Source organism: Chelon labrosus (assembly GCF_963514085.1).
Source record: "Chelon labrosus genome assembly, chromosome: 14".
NCBI lineage: Eukaryota > Metazoa > Chordata > Actinopteri > Mugiliformes > Mugilidae > Chelon > Chelon labrosus.
Window position 1 is genome coordinate 4910924 of NC_140347.1, and position 20643 is coordinate 4931566.

The window sequence follows — 20643 nt, forward strand, 5'->3', positions numbered from 1 at the left end:
GACAGCAGGCAGAAGAACCCCAACGTTGTGACATCCAGATTTGATCAAGGACGATCTTCTAATGTGATAACTATCAGCATAACATGTCACCACAGGTATGAGGGAATGTTCCAGGTCCCTGACTATAGAACCCATAGGTAGATAAGATTCATGTAAAACAGGACAAAGAATGAGACAGGCCACAAGTGCTTCTGTTCAGAGCAGCTTCACTCAGCAGACTGAGAAAATAACAAGAGTCCATGGGAGAAGCAAAGCGCCACACTGCCTCCTGCTGGTAAAACACTGACAGTGTATTAGAAAGAAGTCTAGTAGTATCACCAACAGACAAGAATTGGACATTATGGCTCTATTGTTTTTCTCTATTTATTTATTAATATTTACTTACAGAAATACTATTTGAACAAAAACATAAACCAATATTATAAATGTGACCATATGTTTTATGTGCGTCACACAAACACAAAGGAGAGAGAGAGAGAGAGAGAGAGCAGTCTGTTGTGGGGCTTTAATAGCGGATGTCGCAGTTTCTGTGCAGAGAAAGTTTTGTTGTTTGTTTACATCTGTCCGTTCAGAAGTAAACCACCAGGATTAAACCTGAAGTGACTCTAAATCCAGCTTCTGAGTAGAGTTTTGCAGGTAAGGTTTAAACTTTTGATTGTTAGAACATCATCACTGCTGCGGAGTGGTTGCAACTGTTTTGTTTTTTTTTTTATCTGGTGTCCTTGTTCTCTTTCAGTAAGCTGATTTATTTCACTCCTGTCTGAGAGTGTGTATCGATGTTTTTCTGCTAACTCGCTTGTTAGTGTGTATCCAGTACCGTTACAGATAACAGGAAGTACAACTAACGTACATAACCAGCTCAAATAAAAGATAAAACCTAATGCTGCTAAAGAGGTAAAGAAATGACTGCACATTCAGTCTTATTTATTTATTTATTTTTATGCAGTTTATTGAGCTAGTGCTTCATTAGTTTTATTCTGCGCACACAGGCATGTTTACTTTCACTTTCAGAGCAGTGACGCAGTTTAAAGGTCTGCTCACATGACATCTACAGGATCAACAAAAACAAATGAAGATTCATTTTTAATGTTGTTTATCGTGTAAATTTAACAGATTAACGTTGCTAATTTTGGAAACGCTTTATAGTGAGGTACAAATGTGTTTTTATAATTATGACGTAGCCCTTGTAAAGATCATCACGCCTATAATAAGAGTTTAGCTCCACCCTCAGATACCTGAAATCAGGAAGGAAAACACAGAGGAAAGAAAACACTGTGGAAGGACAAATATGCCCAGTATGTTAGGGTTATATTCACATTCACATCAACAGTAGCGGCTTTAGGCACGGGCGAACAACACGGGCGGCCTTTTTTCATGACACAAGGGCGGCGGCACGAGCACTTGGAAAAAATAAACAAAGAAATCTGCGCCGCTACATGGTTTTCTGTATCCGTCATATCACTGTGTGGGGAACTGGCAAATTGGCGCCCCCTGCTTGCTGAGAAGGTGCCGTGCACAGAAGCTGTGTGTGAGAAAGAGAAATTGGGTAGGGACGCTGGGGACACGTCCCTACCAATATTCAGCCGCTACTGTGTTGTCACTATCAATACAACCGCTGTCCGTAGTGTTTAGGCAATGATTATGGCACACGAAGGGTTAAATGTCGGTCTCTGCTCGAAGTCCCGCCTCTAACCTAAATATCGCTCCCTGATTGGCTGCCGGTTTCCCGCTAACTTACATTGCGAGTGTAAGTCATGTAAGTTGTCAACATGTTCGGCATTTGTTCTTCATGGGTCACGTCAGCTAGACGGATTTTAATATCAATGGTGTCATTTACATTTGTGTTTGTGTCTGTTTGCGTGCGTGTACGTGTGTGCTGTATAGGATTTGAAGGATCAGGATGTCAAAGAAAAGAAAACTCGACATAAAAGACTTCTTTAGGAGTCAATGTGTAAGTTACTTCAAGGGTGTATAGGTAGAGGCTCAACAACACAGATATTGAATAAAAGAGAATATTTAATGCCAAAGAGAAACACTTTTTAAAAATTTATTTTTAATTCTTATTTTCATGTATTTGTGTAGAAGTGAGCAACGGTTTAAAAACACAAATGAAGAAACTTTGTGGTGGATATACAACAAAACCTCACATTCTAGATGATCATGTGATTTTATAATTATAAAATATAATTAATTAATATTAGGTAATATTAATATTATGATGTGAAATTATGATTGCCAATGTAAAAAAACGTCAACTTTCAGGAGTGCTGCCTTGGAGCACTTTTGTGTCCCCACCAATCTCAAAATCAAACCTACTCCCTTGGGTAATACAAAACGATTCTGTGGTCACCAAAGTGAATTGGTTTAGTCTTGACTTCTGATAGTGAGTCACAGCGCTGGGGGATGGAAATCTGTTGATTGTCGAGTGTCAAATAAACGCAGAGATGGACAGAAAAAGGTCAAAGCTATCAGGTGACCAATTTAGGGAAAAAAAGAAAAGATAAAGGTATGCTATGTTCTCTCTGTATGATTACAGTATCCATGTCATGAATGAAGGGCTAATGTTAATTGGTGGTATACGTTTGTTAACCTTTTTTACTATGATGCTTGCAATATACAACAGTAATTCGTCTTAACAAACACCAGATCTAATTTCACCGTAAGATGTGCTTTACAACAAAACTGTTCCAAGTTCAGTTATTATTTATTTCCACGTTAGGTCCTGTAATTAGCCAACAGAGGGGGGCGGAGGGGGTCTTGCCCGGGGCGTAATTCAATGTAGAACCACCACTGCTTATCAAATTGGTTCAAGATGAGTTTTTTACCCAGGGACCAACTGTACGCACAACATCACCCCATGTATTTATAAAGAGGTTTAGATTTGGTTTAGACAAACTGAATAACTTTTCTGTGTCTGTGTCTTTGTTTAGTTTGATGATGTGAGACAGACTTCAGTTCTTCTTGAACATAAACCAGTAAGACCTCATTTTATTCTCATGAAATAACTTCATTAGGTCCAATGTGCTGCTTAGTCTGATTGGTACAAACCTCACTGATGTTTGGGTTGAGATCCTCTACAATCAGGTGATGAGTTTGGCATCCATCCATTAGTATGGAATGATGTGTTGTGTTTGTGTTAAGGTGTCGGCTCTGTTATGGATCAGTGTGAGGACAGAGAGGAGGGACTCTCTGCCTCTAAACCAGATCCATGTGAGGAATATGACGACCAAACCAAAGCTCACAGGTGAGATCTGGATCCTAATCCACAACTGTTCTTCATGTCAGAGTTCAGAGTCACTCTAGTCTCATCAGGAAAAATCAAACATCTGGATGTGTTGTGTTGAAGGTCAGAGACACAGGAGAGGACAGACTGTCCTACACCCAGCTGTGTGTCCATGAAGAGTAACAGGTCCAAGGGTAAACCTATTGACTTTAAAGGACAAAAAACATCTGAAACAAAGTAAGTGGACCCTTTTTATAATTGAGTTATTATCAGTATTACTTCATACATGATGAAATTTAAATGCAACTAAAGGAGCAATAACTAGGTTACACTAGTCAAGCTGTACCACTGGTGTGGAAGCAAAGCAAACAGTAAACCTGCTAAGTACCATCATTTCTCATAGTTGACTGGAAATGAAAAGCTCCTAAATTCCATCAGTAAAAGTTCATGATATGATCTAAATATTTATATTTTCTCTCCAGAGTTCAGGAAAGATTAGAGGCTCCCTGTGTGATTAGGGATTCTAACTGTTCATGGATGTTGTTCATGTCAGTGTTTAAACTCACATTACTCCAGTTTCATCATTAACAGTCAAAGCTCTGTATGTGATGTGTTAAAGGCCAGAGAATCCTACACCCAGCTGTGTGTCCTTCAAGAGTGACAGGTCCATGGGTGAACTCATTAACTTTAAAGGACAGAACACTTCTGAAACAAAACAAGTAGATAAGGCTTCTTATATTTGAGTTATTATCAGTACTGGTCTCATACACATTCCTGACAGAGCATATATTGGTGTTGTTTTTATCAACATTCTTCATAACGTACCACTACACATTTACTGTAGGTGTCTTTATGTAATTATGTTAACCTTTTTATATTCTCCTCAGAGTTGAGCAGAGTTCAGAGGATCCCAGGGTTCAGTCTACCCAGGAGCAACAAACAGACCTGGACTTTATATTTACGGTGTGTATAAAACCCAGCTGTTACAGTTTTTCTCAATTGCTAAAACACAATTTGTGAAACCTTGCTCCATTTTCTCAAAACCTTAAACACAAAACCTCAGCTTCAAGCACGATTTACAAAACCCCTGACTGCTCTTGCAAAATCAAACTTTCTCCTCAAAACAGTTTTACGTGTGCCCAAAATGAAACTTTGGCCTCAAAACAGTTTTACCTGTGCTCAAAATCAAACACTGCTCTCAAATAATAAACAAATTGCTCAAAATTACATACACTATCAAGCAGTCAATAAACAATACACCAAAAAATAGAAAACACTTTGTTCAAAACATAGTTCTCAGGGAGAAGTACATTTTTAATCTCAAAACAAATTTCATATGTTTCTGTCATTATACAAAAAGCTCAAAATTGATCAGAAATTACTGTTTTGCTCTTTGCATTTCTTTTTTTTTTGTTCTTCCTCCTTCTTGTACCCTTAGTTTTACAGTGCTGTACCCTGCATCTCAAAAACTTCATCTCTGTGATACTGTAATTCTTGTTCTTTGATGATATGAACCTGTAACCAGTCGAAATCTATTGAGCAGTCAGTACTGAAAACAAATGGAAAGCACAATGTTCAGGGCCATACAATTTGTTTATTGTACCATATACAGCCTACAATGCACTGTGCTACAGTATACAATGAAAGTGACAATAATCAAAGAACTAAACATGTGATCAATGGGCTTCTTCTTGTCTTTGGGCTGGGTCAGGCCAGAGCACTTCATCGACATCACATGCAATATTTTCCCACCTTCAACAACCTGTTTGCTCTCTGAACTGGCTTATATTGGTTGTCACATCATTTGAAACAAGTGAAATCAATTTTGACTGATTGTGTTCAATCAATGACATTTCTGCTCTCTTTATATGTAATTGTTGCCACTTGTGTTTACCAGTATGGATGACATGTGCATTAGAGTGCAGAATGTGTTTTAAGAATGAGAATGTGTTTAGAGTTTTGCTAAACCATGTGAAATGGTTTAAGGTATTGACAACAGACTGAACAGTTAGCTTAATGAGTTCAAGCAACTGAGAACTTTCTTCAGCCAATGGAGTTTAGTGTTTTAGCAACTGAGAAAAACTGTAAATAACAAGCCTCTAATGAAATACTAACATACTGGTTTATGGAGTACTACAGATTGAATCTTGTACTTTTTGACAGACATCAATCAGTGTCATGTGGAACACAACATACACATAGAGACTGATGTAGTCCAGGTGTAGTAGATGAAATGTGCTGATGTGGGGAGCAAATATTAACAAGAGTCTGTTCCAAGAGGCCACTGTTGTGTGTTGTCCTAAACAATCTATGTTTTTCGTTGATTTAAGCATTTACCAAAACATGTTCATGTTATAGTTTTATAATGAATACAGGCTTAAAGTTCAAGCTCAGCTTCAATTCAAGGGGTTGAAGAAAAATATCATCTAAAACAGGGGTTCCCACACTTCATCTGCATGAACCTTATGGTACAATACTTTACTTTGATGACTGCCACTGCACTGATTTCTTTCTTGATCCAACACTCCCACTTATTTTTATATCCCCTCTGTAGTTAGTTGTAGATATAAATTTGAAGGCTAACTACTTCAAATGCTAGAGTTTTGCAGCAGCTGGTGTGTTTGACCATGAATGCATGGGGAGATCTTAGACAAGTCCAGGCTTCAATTTGATATTGTGTTGTACCTCAATCAAGTGTCAAATGTCACAGAGAGGATAGATGATAGATGACATTAAAACATTTCTCTGAATAGCACACAATCTACCAGCACTACTTCCCTGGGGACCCCTGATCTAAAACATATATGTATCTAAAACAAAGTATGATTTGGGTCATTATCTGCCTCTGTCTTTGTCTCATTATCAATAAAGTATAGAGACTCAGTGCCATTGGATACCATGTACCTTATGCCTACACCATCCTACTGCCTCCAATGTTTTACAGATGATGTTGTATGCTTCAGCTCATGGTCCATTCCAAGAATTCTCCATACTTTTATCTTCCTGTCATTCTAGTACAGGATGATTTCAGTTTCACCAAACAATGCTATTCTAGAAATGCTCTGGCTTGATTTAGATGTCCTATGATAATGTCTAATCTGGATCTTCCATTACTGGGGCTTATGAAGTGTTTGCACTTTGTTGTGAACCTTCTGTTCATTTGGTCTTATGAAGCCTTCTCTCTATGGTAGACTTAGATAATGATCTGCCTACCTCTGGAGAAGGTTCATCTGGAGGTTTTTCTTCACCTGCGATCATACTCCCTGTTGTCATTTGTGTACATCCATACCTTCTATTGCAGAGCTCACCAGTATGTCCTTTTTGCTTAGAATGTGCCAAACTGTGGATTTACACACTTCTACTGTTTTTGCCATCTCTCTGACAGATTAGTTTTGCTTTTGCAACCAAGCAGCCTGACTCTCTGCTGTATAGTAAGTAAGCTTTTATATTTTTATTTTAGTCTGATAAAAATATTCTGTACTCATACGTATCAGAGCTATACATTTTTCTGAGCAGAATAAAAAAATATTTGTCCTTGACAAACAAGCTGAATATATTCAGTAGTGGGTCTAATACCCTTTCAGTATTTGTCTGTGCTCCTAAGATTTACTGTACCATCTACAGTTTATTTAATCTGTCATTTGTTCATTCAGGAACTCCTTCTGGACTGTGTCAACGTAAACTCAAATCAAAGCTAAAGGAGAAGTTCCAGTGTGTGTTTGAGGGGATTGCTAAAGCAGGAAACTCATCCTTTCTGAATCAGATCTACACTGAACTCTTCATCACAGAGGGAGAGTCAACAGAGGTCAATGATGAACATGAGGTCAGACAGATTGAAGCAGCTTCCAGAAAGATAGATGAACTGGAAAATAGAATCAAATGTGAAAATATCTTTAAACCAGAGTTGACAGCACACAGAGATGAACCAATCAGAACAGTGATGACAAAGGGAGTGGCTGGCATTGGGAAAACAGTCTTAACACAGAAGTTCACTCTGGACTGGGCTGAAGACAAAGCCAACCAGGACATCCAGTTCATATTTCCATTGACTTTCAGAGAGTTGAATGTGTTGAAAGAGAGAAAGTTCAGCTTGGTGGAACTTGTTCATCACTTCTTCACTGAAACCAAAGAAGCAGGAATCTGCAGCTTTGAAGAGTTCCAGGTTGTGTTCATCTTTGATGGTCTGGATGAGTGTCGACTTCCTCTGGACTTCCACAACACTGAGATCCTGACTGATGTTACAGAGTCCACCTCAGTGGATGTGCTGCTGACAAACCTCATCAGGGGGAAACTGCTTCCCTCTGCTCGCCTCTGGATAACCACACGACCTGCAGCAGCCAATCAGATCCCTCCTGAGTGTGTTGACATGGTGACAGAGGTCAGAGGGTTCACTGACCCCCAGAAGGAGGAGTACTTCAGGAAGAGATTCAGAGATGAGGAGCAGGCCAGCAGGATCATCTCCCACATCAAGACATCACGAAGCCTCCACATCATGTGTCACATCCCAGTCTTCTGCTGGATCACTGCTACAGTTCTGGAGGATGAGCTGAAAACCAGAGAGAGAGGAGAGCTGCCCAAGACCCTGACTGAGATGTACATCCACTTCCTGGTGGTTCAGACCAAAGAGAAGAAGGTCAAGTATGATGGAGGAGCTGAGACAGATCCACTCTGGAGTCCAGAGACCAGGAAGATGATTGAGTCTCTGGGAAAACTGGCTTTTGATCAGCTGCAGAAAGGAAACCTGATCATCTATGAATCAGACCTGACAGAGTGTGGCATTGATATCAGAGCAGCCTCAGTGTACTCAGGAGTGTTCACACAGATCTTTAAAGAGGAGAGAGGACTGTACCAGGACAAGGTGTTCTGCTTTGTCCATCTGAGTGTTCAGGAGTTTCTGGCTGCTCTCTATGTTCATTTGACATTCATTAATCATGGTGTCAATCTGCTGGGAGAACCTCACTGGTATACTTTATTTGAAGATGAACATAACCTAACGCATCTCCTCCAGTGTGCTGTGGACAAGGCCTTACAGAGTCCAAATGGACACCTGGATCTGTTCCTGCGCTTCCTCCTGGGTCTTTCACTTCAAACCAGTCAGAGTCTTCTACACGGCCTGGTGAAAGAGAGAGGAAACAGACAAACGACCAACAGAAAATCAGTGAAGTACATCAAGAAGAAGATCAGTGAGGATCTTCCTCCAGAGAGAAGCCTTAATCTGTTCCACTGTCTGAATGAACTGAAGGATCATTCTCTAATAGAGGAGATCTATCGGTACCTGAGTTCAGGAAGACTCACCAGAAAGAATCTCTCTCCTGCTCAGTGGTCAGCTCTGGTCTTTACGTTACTGTCATCAGAAGAAGATCTGGATGTGTTTGACTTGAAGAACTTTTCTGCTTCAGAAGATGCTCTGCTCAGGATGCTGCCAGTCATCAAAGCCTCCAGAGGAGCTCTGTAAGTGAAAAAGTCTGCAACATACAGTATATTAGTACCATACATGATGTTTACCTTTATACAGATAGCACTTTGAATCACACAGTTACAAAGTTCTTTAACAATACAACCTCTGTGGAGCACAGCATGTTGTCAAGAGATAAAGATTATCATGTACAGACCAGGAAACCAGGAAATGCAAATCATTAAAATGTGTCTAAGGAACATATTTATATACATCCAATACTGTGGATCATCCCACAGATACTTGATCAGTTTGGGATCTAGTGAATTTGGAGGCCAGGCCAACACCTTGTGCTGTTCTTCATGTTTTGTTTTTTTAGTTGTTCCTAAAGCGTTTTTCTGTGTGTGTCTGTGTCAGGCTGCATCCTGCTGGGGATGGCTGCTGCCATCAAGGAGTGTCATTGCTATGGGGTGGGGGTGCCTGGTCTGGTCTAGGTGGGTGCTACATGTCTAAGGGCCCGTCCACACGGAAACGCAAAAACGCCGAAACGCATAAGTTTTTCATCGTTTTGGCCTTTCGTCCACACGTATCCTGTAACCGCATAGCCCTAAAACGCACTTTTCTGAAAACGGGTCCCAGGGTGGAGAAATTCGAAATCGCAGCTCTTGCGTTTTCATGTGGACGGCGAATACGGGGAAAACGATGACGTCATCGCCACACTCCCGAGCAGCCTTCCACATCCCGCGAGATGTCTCGTAACAACAACAACAACAATGGCGGACTACATGCTACATGCTGGAGACGATATTGAGCCTATTAGGGTTACCAGGGCAAAATATCATGCTCCTGTGCCACCACGCTGAGCAAAAAAGGCGATTTGTAAACAGCGCTCAAGCTTTATGCGCATGCTCCGCATCTTCCTCTCCATTTTTGGTGAATTTCTGAAACTGAAACAGCGCCACTTATAGGCCTGGAATAGGAAGTAGCATTTTCGGTCGTGCTGAAACGGATCCGTGTGGACGCGGATATTTCTTGAAACGATGATCGAAAACGGAGAGGGAAAAGATCGTTTTCGTACGTGTGGACGGGCCCTAAGTAACATCCACACCAATGAATGCCAGGTCCAGAAGTTTCCCAGCAGAACATTCAGTTGTCACAAGATGGTCAATGTTATTCACTTCTCCTGTCAGTGGTCATAATGTTGTGGCTGATTGGTGTATACTAAAGGCTAGATTATGCTTCCGCGTAGTGATCACGCAATGGTCACGCAATGGCCACGCAGTTGCTCGGACGCAGTCGTGAGACCGTGATGGTTCGGCGTGGGGTTTACGTGTCGAAATGCATGCCACAGCGGTAGAGGGCGCTATGATTTTTTGTGACCGACCGACCGAGACTCTTGTGACGTATCTCGCCTCGTTATTTACCTTCCGGCTTTTGTCGTAGTCACAGTGTACGATGGACACCGAGACAGAGAGACTGGCGTTGGAGCTCCAAATTATTCAAGCAGAGGAAGAAATACTTCTATTGCAAATTAGGGCACGACAAAGGAGACAATGATGTTTGTGAGTGGAAACCGGAAAAGCGGTCTCCAGCGGATGTAGTTAGCGGACCAATCACAGCCAATGCCGCTGCGTTGCTGCTGCGTTGCTGCTGCGTTGCTGTTGCGTCGCCTCGACGCGCGTCGAGGATTTTTGGGAGGTGCACGTCTGGCCCTTGCGTAGGACGCACGGGGGTCCGCAAGGACGCAATAGGTCCGTAATAGGTCCGTACCCACGGACGCGCTGTGTCAACGCGGAAGCATAATTTGGGCTTAAGGCTTCTCTTTAAACTCATTACAAGCAAAACTGTAGTTTAACGAAATTTCTATGGAGTGGTAAAAATCTGCTTTTATGACTTGTGTACTTGGAATTGATTGTTCTTAACTAAGTAATTCTGCATCATGCATTGTAGTTGCAGCATTAACACGAGACAAAAGGTTGAAGGTAGTTTGGACGTTGGTTTCTTTTCTGTACAACAATGTGTAAAACAGTATTATTTTCTTCACTGTTCTTTTCAGGTTGAGTGATTGTAACCTGTCAGAGAGAAGCTGTGAAGCTCTGGCCTCAGTTCTCAGCTCCCAGTCCTCTTGTCTGAAAGAGTTGGACCTGAGTGATAACGACCTGAAGGATTCAGGAGTGAAGCTTCTTTCTGATGGACTGAAGAGTCCACACTGTCTACTGGAAACTCTCAGGTCAGGAGTCAGTAGTTTATGATGTTTGAATGCTGATGAATGTCTGTGATGTTATCTCTCATCTGTACACAGTTTATACTCATGATGTGTAATGAAGCTATGGTAGATAACAGTTTTTTGTATTTTTTTCAGAATTTTTAGTTTTTGTTTGTTTCTTTGGTTTTGCCAATGATTAATATTTGCTAAATAGAAAGTACAGCTGAGACTGATGGGAAGGACAGTCCAAGAAATCATGAATGCAGATGTGTTAGCAAGAAAGCTAACATGTTACGTTTATCAAGTAAACAACAACGGTTAAAAATGTCTAAATGTATAACAGCCCTGTCTCAGACAGCGTCTCATCTCTCACTCCCCTCACTCTTCTTACAGTTTTTCTCAGTTGCTAAAACACTAAAATCCATTGGCTGAAGAACATTCTCAGTTGCTTGAACTCATTAAGCTAACTGTTCAGTCTGTTGTCAATACCTTAAACCATTTCACAGGGTTTAGCAAAACTCTAAACACATTCTCATTCTTAAAACACATTCTGCACTCTAATGCACATGTCATCCATACTGGTAAACACAAGTGGCAACAATTACATATAAAGAGAGCAGAAATGTCATTGATTGAACACAATCAGTCAAAATTGATTTCACTTCTTTCAAATGATGTGACAACCAATATAAGCCAGTTCAGAGAGCAAACAGGTTGTTGAAGGTGGGAAAATATTGCATGTGATGTCGATGAAGTGCTCTGGCCTGACCCAGCCCAAAGACAAGAAGAAGCCCATTGATCACATGTTTTGTCCTTTGATTTTTGTCACTTTCATTGTATACTGTAGCACAGTGCATTGTAGGCTGTGTATGGTACAATAAACAAATTGTATGGCCCTGAACATTGTGCTTTCCATTTGTTTTCAGTACTGACTGCTCAATAGATTTCGACTGGTTACAGGTTCATATCATCAAAGAACAAGAATTACAGTATCACAGAGATGAAGTTTTTGAGATGCAGGGTACAGCACTGTAAAACTAAGGGTACAAGAAGGAGGAAGAACAAAAAAGAAATGCAAAGAGCAAAACAGTAATTTCTGATCAATTTTGAGCTTTTTGTATAATGACAGAAACATATGAAATTTGTTTTGAGATTAAAAATGTACTTCTCCCTGAGAACTATATGTTTTGAACAATGTGTTTTCTATTTTTTGGTGTATTGTTTATTGACTGCTTGATAGTGTATGTAATTTTGAGCAATTTGTTTATTATTTGAGAGCAGTGTTTGATTTTGAGCACAGGTAAAACTGTTTTGAGGCCAAAGTTTCATTTTGGGCACACGTAAAACTGTTTTGAGGCCAAAGTTTGATTTTGCAAGAGGAGTCAGAGGTTTTGTAAATCGTGCTTGAAGCTGAGGTTTTGTGTTTAAGGTTTTGAGAAAATGGAGCAAGGTTTCAGAAATTGTGTTTTAGTAATTGAGAAAAACTGTAAGTTGCTATTCAGACTATTACAGCATCTCTTGTCCTTGATATCCATTATCTGGATATCCACTGGTTACACCAAAACCACAAAACATTTTCCTTTTAGTCACACACACCAGCATCAGTGGCTCCACAGTAGATTTTGTCTGTAATTAAAGGAACTGACGCTTGTAGACTGTGTCTAATTGTGTGTCTATGTAGTTTGTCAGGTTGTCAGGTCACAAAGGAGGGCTGTTCTTCTCTGGTCTTGGCTCTGACCTCTAACCCCTCCCATCTGAGAGAACTGGACCTGAGCTACAATCATCTCGGAGACTCAGGAGTAAAGCTGCTGTCTGATCTAAAAGAGAATCCAGACTGGAGACTGGACACACTCAAGTATGAACGCACAACATTTCTTCATTTTCAACTGTGATAGAATTCACATTGGATGGCAACTTCTTTAGAAAATGTTCATAGATATACATCTTTCAGTATTAGATGAAATTACAACATAACAAGATAAGCCTTCTTCTTTTCAGGGTGGACCATGGTGGAGAGCAGAGAATGAAACCTGGTCTGAGAAAGTGTAAGTGTGTGTTTGATTCACCAGAATATTTCATGTAATAAACCTAGGACACTAACACTGATCTGTTCCATTAATAAATATATGTGTCTTCTCAATGAGATGCTTGTAAACTCACACTGGACCCAAACACAGCAAACAGGTACCTCCTGCTGTCTGACAACAACACAAAGGCAAAGGCACTTACTCCAGAGACATTTGATGTCTGTCAGGTTCTGTGTACAGATGGAGTTACTGATCACTGTTACTGGGAGGTCAAGTGGAAAGGACATGTGCTTGTAACAGTGACTTCTAAACCAATCAGAAGGAGAGAAAACACTGAAGACTGTTGGTTTGGGAGAAACAGTCAGTCCTGGAGTCTGCAGTGCTCTGAGAGTGGTTACTCTGTCTGGCACAATAATACTGAAATATTTTTGTGTCAGACATTCTTGTGCTCCCCTCTATCTAACAGAGTAGCAGTGTATGTGAACTACTCTGCTGGAACCATCTCCTTCTATGAAGTCTTTAAAGGCAAACTGCTTCCTCTCTACACCTTCCACTCCACATTCACTGAACCTCTCTACCCTGGCTTTGGGTTTGGATGCAACTCTTCTGTGACTGTTTGTGACCCGTAAACAAGAAACACACTGCTGACTGAATACAGTCAATGATTGGTCACTCTTGACATATCACACACATGTGTTGGCCATGGAAATTAGGATGTTATGAGTGTCTCAAACTTGGTATTCTGTGCACGTTCTACTTTTTTTCTACTTTTTTTAATTTACAAAAATGATTTATGATTTACTCCAGGGGAAAGCAAATCTTTATTAGCTCTGCTTTTATGTGTTACGGATGTGTACGCTGTTTATTTTCTACAGGTTCATTATTCCTGAGGAACTGATGGAGAAAAAAATAAATACTTTGTTTTTACTCTTATTGAAACATGTAAATTGAGACCCTGTGATCTGTATCGGCCAATAGTGCTTCTGTTGACTAACCATTGGTGATCAGGAGTAGTTTCATATACAGTCTATTTACAATTCATTTAGTATATAGTTCATACTGGCTGAGCATTTAGATTATCTTTCTCAATATGTAAATAGTTTTGTAATTTTTTTCTTCCCATTACTTCCATCTCAGTTGTCAAAGTAATGAAATTATTATTTTTCATTTTATTATTATCATTATTTAGTTTTATTGTTGTTTTGTCTCCTTATACTGTATTGTCTTGCCCTGTCTGTACATATAATTCCGTGCTCTGTCTTGGTTGTGTATAGGTTTATGTAGCACCACAGACCTGAAGGAATGTTTTTTCATTTTACTTGGTAGTGCGTTTGCATTAGGTCAGATGTTTGTCTTGTCTAAATAGATACAGTTTCCAGGAGGAAACAGAAAGATGGAGGGAAAAACAACAAGTTGTTGAAACAAGATGAACCAAGCTGGAATCCATGTGGACAGCAATGTTGGGGACGTGGAGACATCTTGGTTCATCTTCTTCTACTCAGGACATTTAGGACTGTCAATAAAGCTTTGAATAAAAAAAAAAAAATAAATAATAATAATAAAAACTCCTGTCAGCAGAACCACTTTCTCAATAAAGTTCTGTATTTGTTTTTTCATGAAAATGAGTCAATATTACATATCTGTGAGGTGCTAAAGTAGACCAAACAATTCTACTTTGGTACACGACCACAGGATGTGTCTTTAGACGTGGTTGTTGAAGAAATGAGAAGCTACTCATTGCATCAGTTGGGGTTAAATAACTTGTTGCCAGCTGAAAGATGATCACCCATGCAGTAATTATCCAATAGGAGGCTCCTACCTTTTTGTTTAGTTAAATCCAGGTGGAGACTTTTTTTTTTGGTCAGGCAGTGTATATTGTTTTATTTGAAAGAACCAGAAATGGGCTGGAGGTCCCAAATAACAGCCATAAAACTTCCAGTATTCTGTATAATGTCCACGATATCAACATCAAAAGGCATCAACAGGATCATCAACATATTGTCTTGTTTATGGAGATAGATCTGTTCATATATGTCTTTCTTATTCTGATCATAGGATGATAAAAGGTTCCTGGCTCCTTCTCCACACCAATTGCGCCACCTAGTGGAAGGCTGATTTAATACCCTTGTTATAAAGGGTATAAAGAGGCAGGTATTCAGTGAATTGAGCTGATTATTTTTCTCTCTAGTTGCTGTTACAGGACCACACATACACTAACAAGACTGCAGTAAAAAGAAGACAGAACATTTGTCAGTCTCCAGTCTTGGGTTTTACTGACACTCAGTGATGAGAGTCATCTACTAGAGATTTAATACCTCATGAAGGTAAATAAATAACAGAAACACTTTGTCAATCAACACAGCTTTTCAGATCCAGTCAGGACGTGTTGGCGTCAGGTGATGATCCACAAACATGGACAGTAGAGTGGTATATGTCATAGTAACATAGAGTACACCATAAGAAGATGAACATGATCCAGACTAAAATAGACAGCAGGCAGAATAAAACCAACGTTGTGACATCCAGATTTGATCAAGGACGATCTTCTAATGTGATAACTATCAGCATAACATGTCACCACAGGTATGAGGGAATGTTACAGGTCCCTGACTATAGAACCCATAGGTAGATGAGATTCATGGAAAACAGGAGAAAGAATGAGACAGGCCACAAGTGCTTCTGTTCAGAGCAGCTTCACTCAGCAGACTGAGAAAATAACAAGAGTCCATGGGAGAAGCAAAGCGCCACACTGCCTCCTGCTGGTAAAACACTGCCAGTGTATTAGAAAGAAGTCTAGTAGAATCACCAAGAGACAAGAATTGGACATTATGGCTCTATTTGTTTCCTTTCTTTTTTTTTCCATTTTTTTTATTTTTTGAATATTTCTTTATAGAAATAAATATGACCATACATTAACATTAACAACAACAAACATACAAGACAAACGAGAGAGCTAGAGAGAGAGAGAGAGAGAGAGAGAGAGAGAAAATGTGGCATAGGTGGCAAAATGTATGATCTGGTTAAATCGATGTTTTTGGAAAACATGTGTGCTGTTAAAATTGGAGACAAATTAAATGATTTCTTCCCCCAGAGAAGAGGCGTCCGGCAGGGTTGCAATCTAAGTCCGACTTTATTTAATGTGTATATAAATGAACTGGCTGTTGAGTTGGATAAATGTGCTGCTCTGGGCCTCTCCCTCCTAGATAGAGAGGTGAAGTCTCTGTTCTATGCTGATGACCTTGTTCTACTGTCTCCTACTGAACAAGGACTACAGCTACAGCTGGACGTAGTAGAAAAGTATACTGTCAGAACTGGGCCCTGGCAGTAAACATGAAAAACCAGTGTCATGATCTTTCAAAAACGCCCCAGGTGTCATGAGAACAAACACCAATTTACCATCAATAATCATGTCATTGAACACAGCATGAGTTATACCTACCTTGGTATAACCATAACAGCATCAGGGAGTTTCAACATGGCAGTGAATGCACTAAAAGAAAAAGCTTGAAGAGCTCTATATGCAATTAAGAGAAAATTTTATAATTTCCATATTCCAATAAAAATCTGGCTTAAAATATTTGATAGTGTCATCCAGCCCATTGCGCTGTACGGTAGTGAAGTATGGGGTCCACTCAGTCATCAGAGCTTTACCCGTTGGGACAAACATCCAACAGAATCTCTACATGCAGAATTCTGCAGATACATTTTACACGTACACAGAAACACACCAACAAATGCATGTAGAGCAGAATTAGGCAGATACCCACTGATAATTAACATTCAGAAGAGAACGCCCAACATTTTTAACCACCTGAAATCCAGCCCCAGAGACACCCTCCACTCCAAAGCCCTCCAAACCCAAGAGCTGAGCCCAGAGAAGAGTCCCCTATGTCAGCTGGTACTGAGGCTAACTGCCCCCTCTCAGACACAGTCTGACCAGCCTCACAACAACACTGCTCTACAAACAGTAATCAGGGTAAAGCAAATTATAGCACAATGTAAAGAAAGCTATCTGGACCACTGGGAAGAAACAACTAAAAGCCAAAGTAGATTGGAATGTTATCTTGCCCTTAAAAGAGATTATGAATTAGCAGAATATCTCTCTACTGTCAGAGATAGAAAGCAGAGACAGATCCTAACCAAGTACAGGCTCAGTGACCACAAACTGGCAATCCAAACAGGAAGACACAAAAAATCATGGCAACCAAAAGAAAACAGAAAATGTGGTCACTGTTCGACAGGTGAGGTGGAGACGGAGATGCACTTTCTCCTACAATGTACAACAGTAAATGAGACTAGAAAAATTTATTGGAACAAGTTCAGCTCTTTGGTTCCAGGTTTCAAAGAGCTGGACGACCTCTCCAAATTAAAAATACTCCTCGAGAAGGAGAGCGGGCACACCTTGCTGCCCAGTATGTGTTAACATGCCACACCCTGAGGGACAGTGAGTGATCGAGGCACACACACACACAGACACACGCAGACACAGACACACACAGACACACACACAATTGAATTTGAATTTGAATTTGAGAGAGAGAGAGAGCAGTCAGTTCCGGTGCTATAGCGGATATTACAGTTTCCGAGCAAATAAATTTTGTTGTATGTTTCCATCTGCCCGTTCAGAAGTAAACCACCAGGACTAAACCTGAAGTGACTCTAAATTAGTGATGGTGAGATGAAGCCTCATGAGGCATCGAACCACTTGAGCCAGCTGGTTCGAGAAAGGGTTCATCTCTCGAAGCTTCATGTGCACACGAAACCACCTAGTGGCCAGGTGTATAATCACAGGCAGCTGTAGCTCTTAACCACATAATGTGTGATGCATTGATTTTTTTTGTGTCTGTAATGCCTCTTGGGAATGACTATGAATTACAAAAAAAGTGTATGACCAAATAATTTCTCTACTTAAATTATCACATGTGTATGATAAAATATTTTTTTTAATGTATTCTGTGTGTAAATTTTCCCAAAATGCCATATGCCATATGATATGGCAGGTTGTGTAATATTGTTTTTCTGTCACTTTAGGTAAATGGCATGGGCCTAAACAGGCAGAGGAAAGTGAAAGTGCTTGTGGAACGAAGAGGGCACTGAATATGTCTCTTCCTAGCTGGCTCCATCCTCTTACCTATCTTTCTCTCCTCACTCTCCTAAATCTTTAAACCATATCTCTCACCTCTCAACTCTCCAAACTATATAAACGCTATCCACACTCTGAATTGACTATCAAAAACTCCGAGGGGTTTATATTGCTGTCAAACCTCGCGGCAAAATCCGAACCGCGTTCTGAAGCAGTCACGTGGTACAGCCGGGCAGCGAGACGTCATTATTTTTGGCTCCTCTCGCGGAAACGCCCCCTCCGTTACTCGACACACGCTTCGAAACCTCGGCATGTCTCGTAACATCACTACTCTAAATCCAGCTTCTGAGTAGAGTTTTGCAGGTAAGGTTTAAACTTTTGATTGTTAGAACATCATCACTGGTGCGGAGTGGTTGAAAGTTTTTGCCAAACAGTTTATTTGGTGTCCTTGTTCTCTTTCTCCACACATAATAGTAATTAATTACCTTTACCGATATATAACCTGGTTTCTTTCACTCCTGTGTGTGTGTAGTGTATCCACGCTTGTAGGCCTCAGATAAGAGGAAGTACAACTAACGCACATAAGTTCAAATAAAAGATAAAACCTAATGCTGCTAAAGACGTAAAGAAATGACTAAACATTCAGTCTGATATGAATTTATTTATTTATTATGCAGTTTATTGAGCTAGTGTTTAGTTTGTGGTATTCTGCGTAGACAGACAGTTTTACTTTCATTTTCAGAGCAGTGCCGGAGCTCATTTTTATTTATTTATTCATTTGAAGGGGGAGTGCACATTAATGGGCTTCTATTCTGACATCAATAGACGTAAATATCCTGGATTATAGCAACAATGCTAATTTGCATCCGCAGTCCCTAACAAAAACATGATAAAACATAGGACAGGACAATAGATTACAAGACAGTACATTACTAAGAGAATGAAAGTCAATGGCTGCAATACTGGTTTGCTTTCAACTGCTGCTGGAGGTTAGTTTTGAAGGTTTTGTAATGTGGGACACTCCCTGATGGAGAGTGGAAGACTGTTCCAGATCTTACTGGTCTTTACAGAATGAGCATTTTGTCCAAAGGCTGTTTTATTCGGTGTGGGACCTCACAGTCCCCTCTAGAGGAGGCCCTGGTCCTGAGACCGCTGTGAGCCCTTCTTTTAAAAAAGTCAGACATGGGAGTTGAGGCAAGTCCATGTAACACCTTGTACATCAAACAAGCAAGTTTAAGATTTTTAAAATTCTCAAGGCTCAAATGACGTTGGTTTTCTATCAAAGACCTTTAAAGGTTTTTTATGGAGTGATTCAATGATTTTGCATGTATTTACACCTGCCAGCGACCAACATATAAAACAATATTCAATGTGTGACAGGATCATTGAGTGTAAAAACATTCTAGCAGCACCAAGTGTTATGAAAGGTCGTATTTGTTTAAAATTTTTCAAATTGAATTTCACTGTATTAGATATTATTTTAATGTGGCTCTTGAAACATAGTGTGGAATCAAGTGTCACACCAAGGTACTTGAATTTCCCGTCCTCCCAAAAATACACCTGAATGTTTGATGTCCAATGGTTGCTTTGTGAACATCATACAAACGTTTTAGTTGTGTTTAGTCACAGACAAGATTTACAAAGCCACCCATTTTACAGGAATCATAGCTGAAGTAAGAACAGGGGCTGTTTCGTGAATATTTTTTGCACTAGTGAAGATGACAGTTTACAGATCTGCTCACATGACATCAACAGGATCAACAAAAATAAATAAATATTAAAGTTTAATGCTGTTTCTCGTGTAAATATAACAGATTAAGGTTACTAATCTTGGAAACGCTTTATAGTGAGGTACAATTATAATTACAATCTCAGGATATCGAAAAAGAGAAACACTGTGGAAGGACAAACATGTACAGTATGTTAGGGTTATATTAATTTTTATCTCTTTTATCAAACTGGTCAGGATTAGTTTTTTACCCAGGGACCAACAGTATGCACAATTTTATTCAGTCTTTTATTTTATTCAGTCTATTCAGTCTATATTATTATTTTTATTTTTTATTTTATTTTTTTATATTTTAATTCTCTATTGGTGTACATTACACTTATATTGCTTACCTTGTGTGCAAACTACTGTTTACTCCTACTGGAACCTGCTTGTTGTGTAAACAACCAGAAACCAGTGCAGCTAATTTCCATTAACGGTTGGGTACTTACCTGTCGTTTGGGGGGGGGGGGGGGGGGGGGGCATGTGAGACAGACTTCAGTTCTTCTTGAACATAAACCAGTAAGACCTCATTTTATTCTCATGAAATAACTTCATTAGGTCCAATGTGCTGCTTAGTCTGATTGGTACAAACCTCACTGATGTTTGGGTTGAGATCCTCTACAATCAGGTGATGAGTTTGGCATCCATCCATTAGTATGGAATGATGTGTTGTGTTTGTGTTAAGGTGTCGGCTCTGTTATGGATCAGTGTGAGGACAGAGAAGAGGGACTCTCTGCCTCTAAACCAGATCCATGTGAGGAATATGACGACCAAACCAAAGCTCACAGGTGAGATCTGGATCCTAATCCACAACTGTTCTTCATGTCAGAGTTCAGAGTCACTCTAGTCTCATCAGGAAAAGTCAAACATCTGGATGTGTTGTGTTGAAGGTCAGAGACACAGGAGAGGACAGACTGTCCTCCACCCAGCTGTGTGTC

General features: G+C 40.0%; 1 protein-coding gene across 2 annotated transcripts; it reads left to right on the forward strand.

Moving 5' to 3' along the window:
• The first annotated feature begins 38 nt into the window (after nt 1-38).
• LOC311499818 (protein NLRC3-like) lies at nt 39-15764 on the forward strand. Of its 2 annotated transcripts, XM_084560949.1 has the most exons (9): nt 39-636; nt 2931-3244; nt 3347-3460; nt 4111-4186; nt 6609-6654; nt 6877-8674; nt 10675-12679; nt 12823-12869; nt 13002-15764. In XM_084560949.1, exons 2-7 carry the CDS (start codon nt 3156-3158, stop codon nt 10868-10870), a joined length of 2319 nt encoding a protein of 772 aa, XP_084417075.1. In that variant the 5' UTR covers nt 39-636; nt 2931-3155; the 3' UTR covers nt 10871-12679; nt 12823-12869; nt 13002-15764. The 2 variants fall into 2 exon arrangements, with proteins under 2 accessions (XP_084417075.1, XP_084417074.1); XM_084560948.1 differs by having other exon boundaries at nt 12823-15764.
• The last annotated feature ends 4879 nt before the right edge of the window (nt 15765-20643 follow it).

Bases quoted from the DNA above. Each gene is read 5' to 3' on its own strand.
- LOC311499818 (XM_084560948.1), top strand. From the start codon at position 3,156: ATGGATCAGTGTGAGGACAGAGAGGAGGGACTCTCTGCCTCTAAACCA. The intron at 6,655-6,876 runs GTAAGTAAGCTT...TTGTTCATTCAG, and splicing joins GCCTGACTCTCTGCTGTATA to GAACTCCTTCTGGACTGTGT. The intron at 8,675-10,674 runs GTAAGTGAAAAA...TGTTCTTTTCAG, and splicing joins AAAGCCTCCAGAGGAGCTCT to GTTGAGTGATTGTAACCTGT.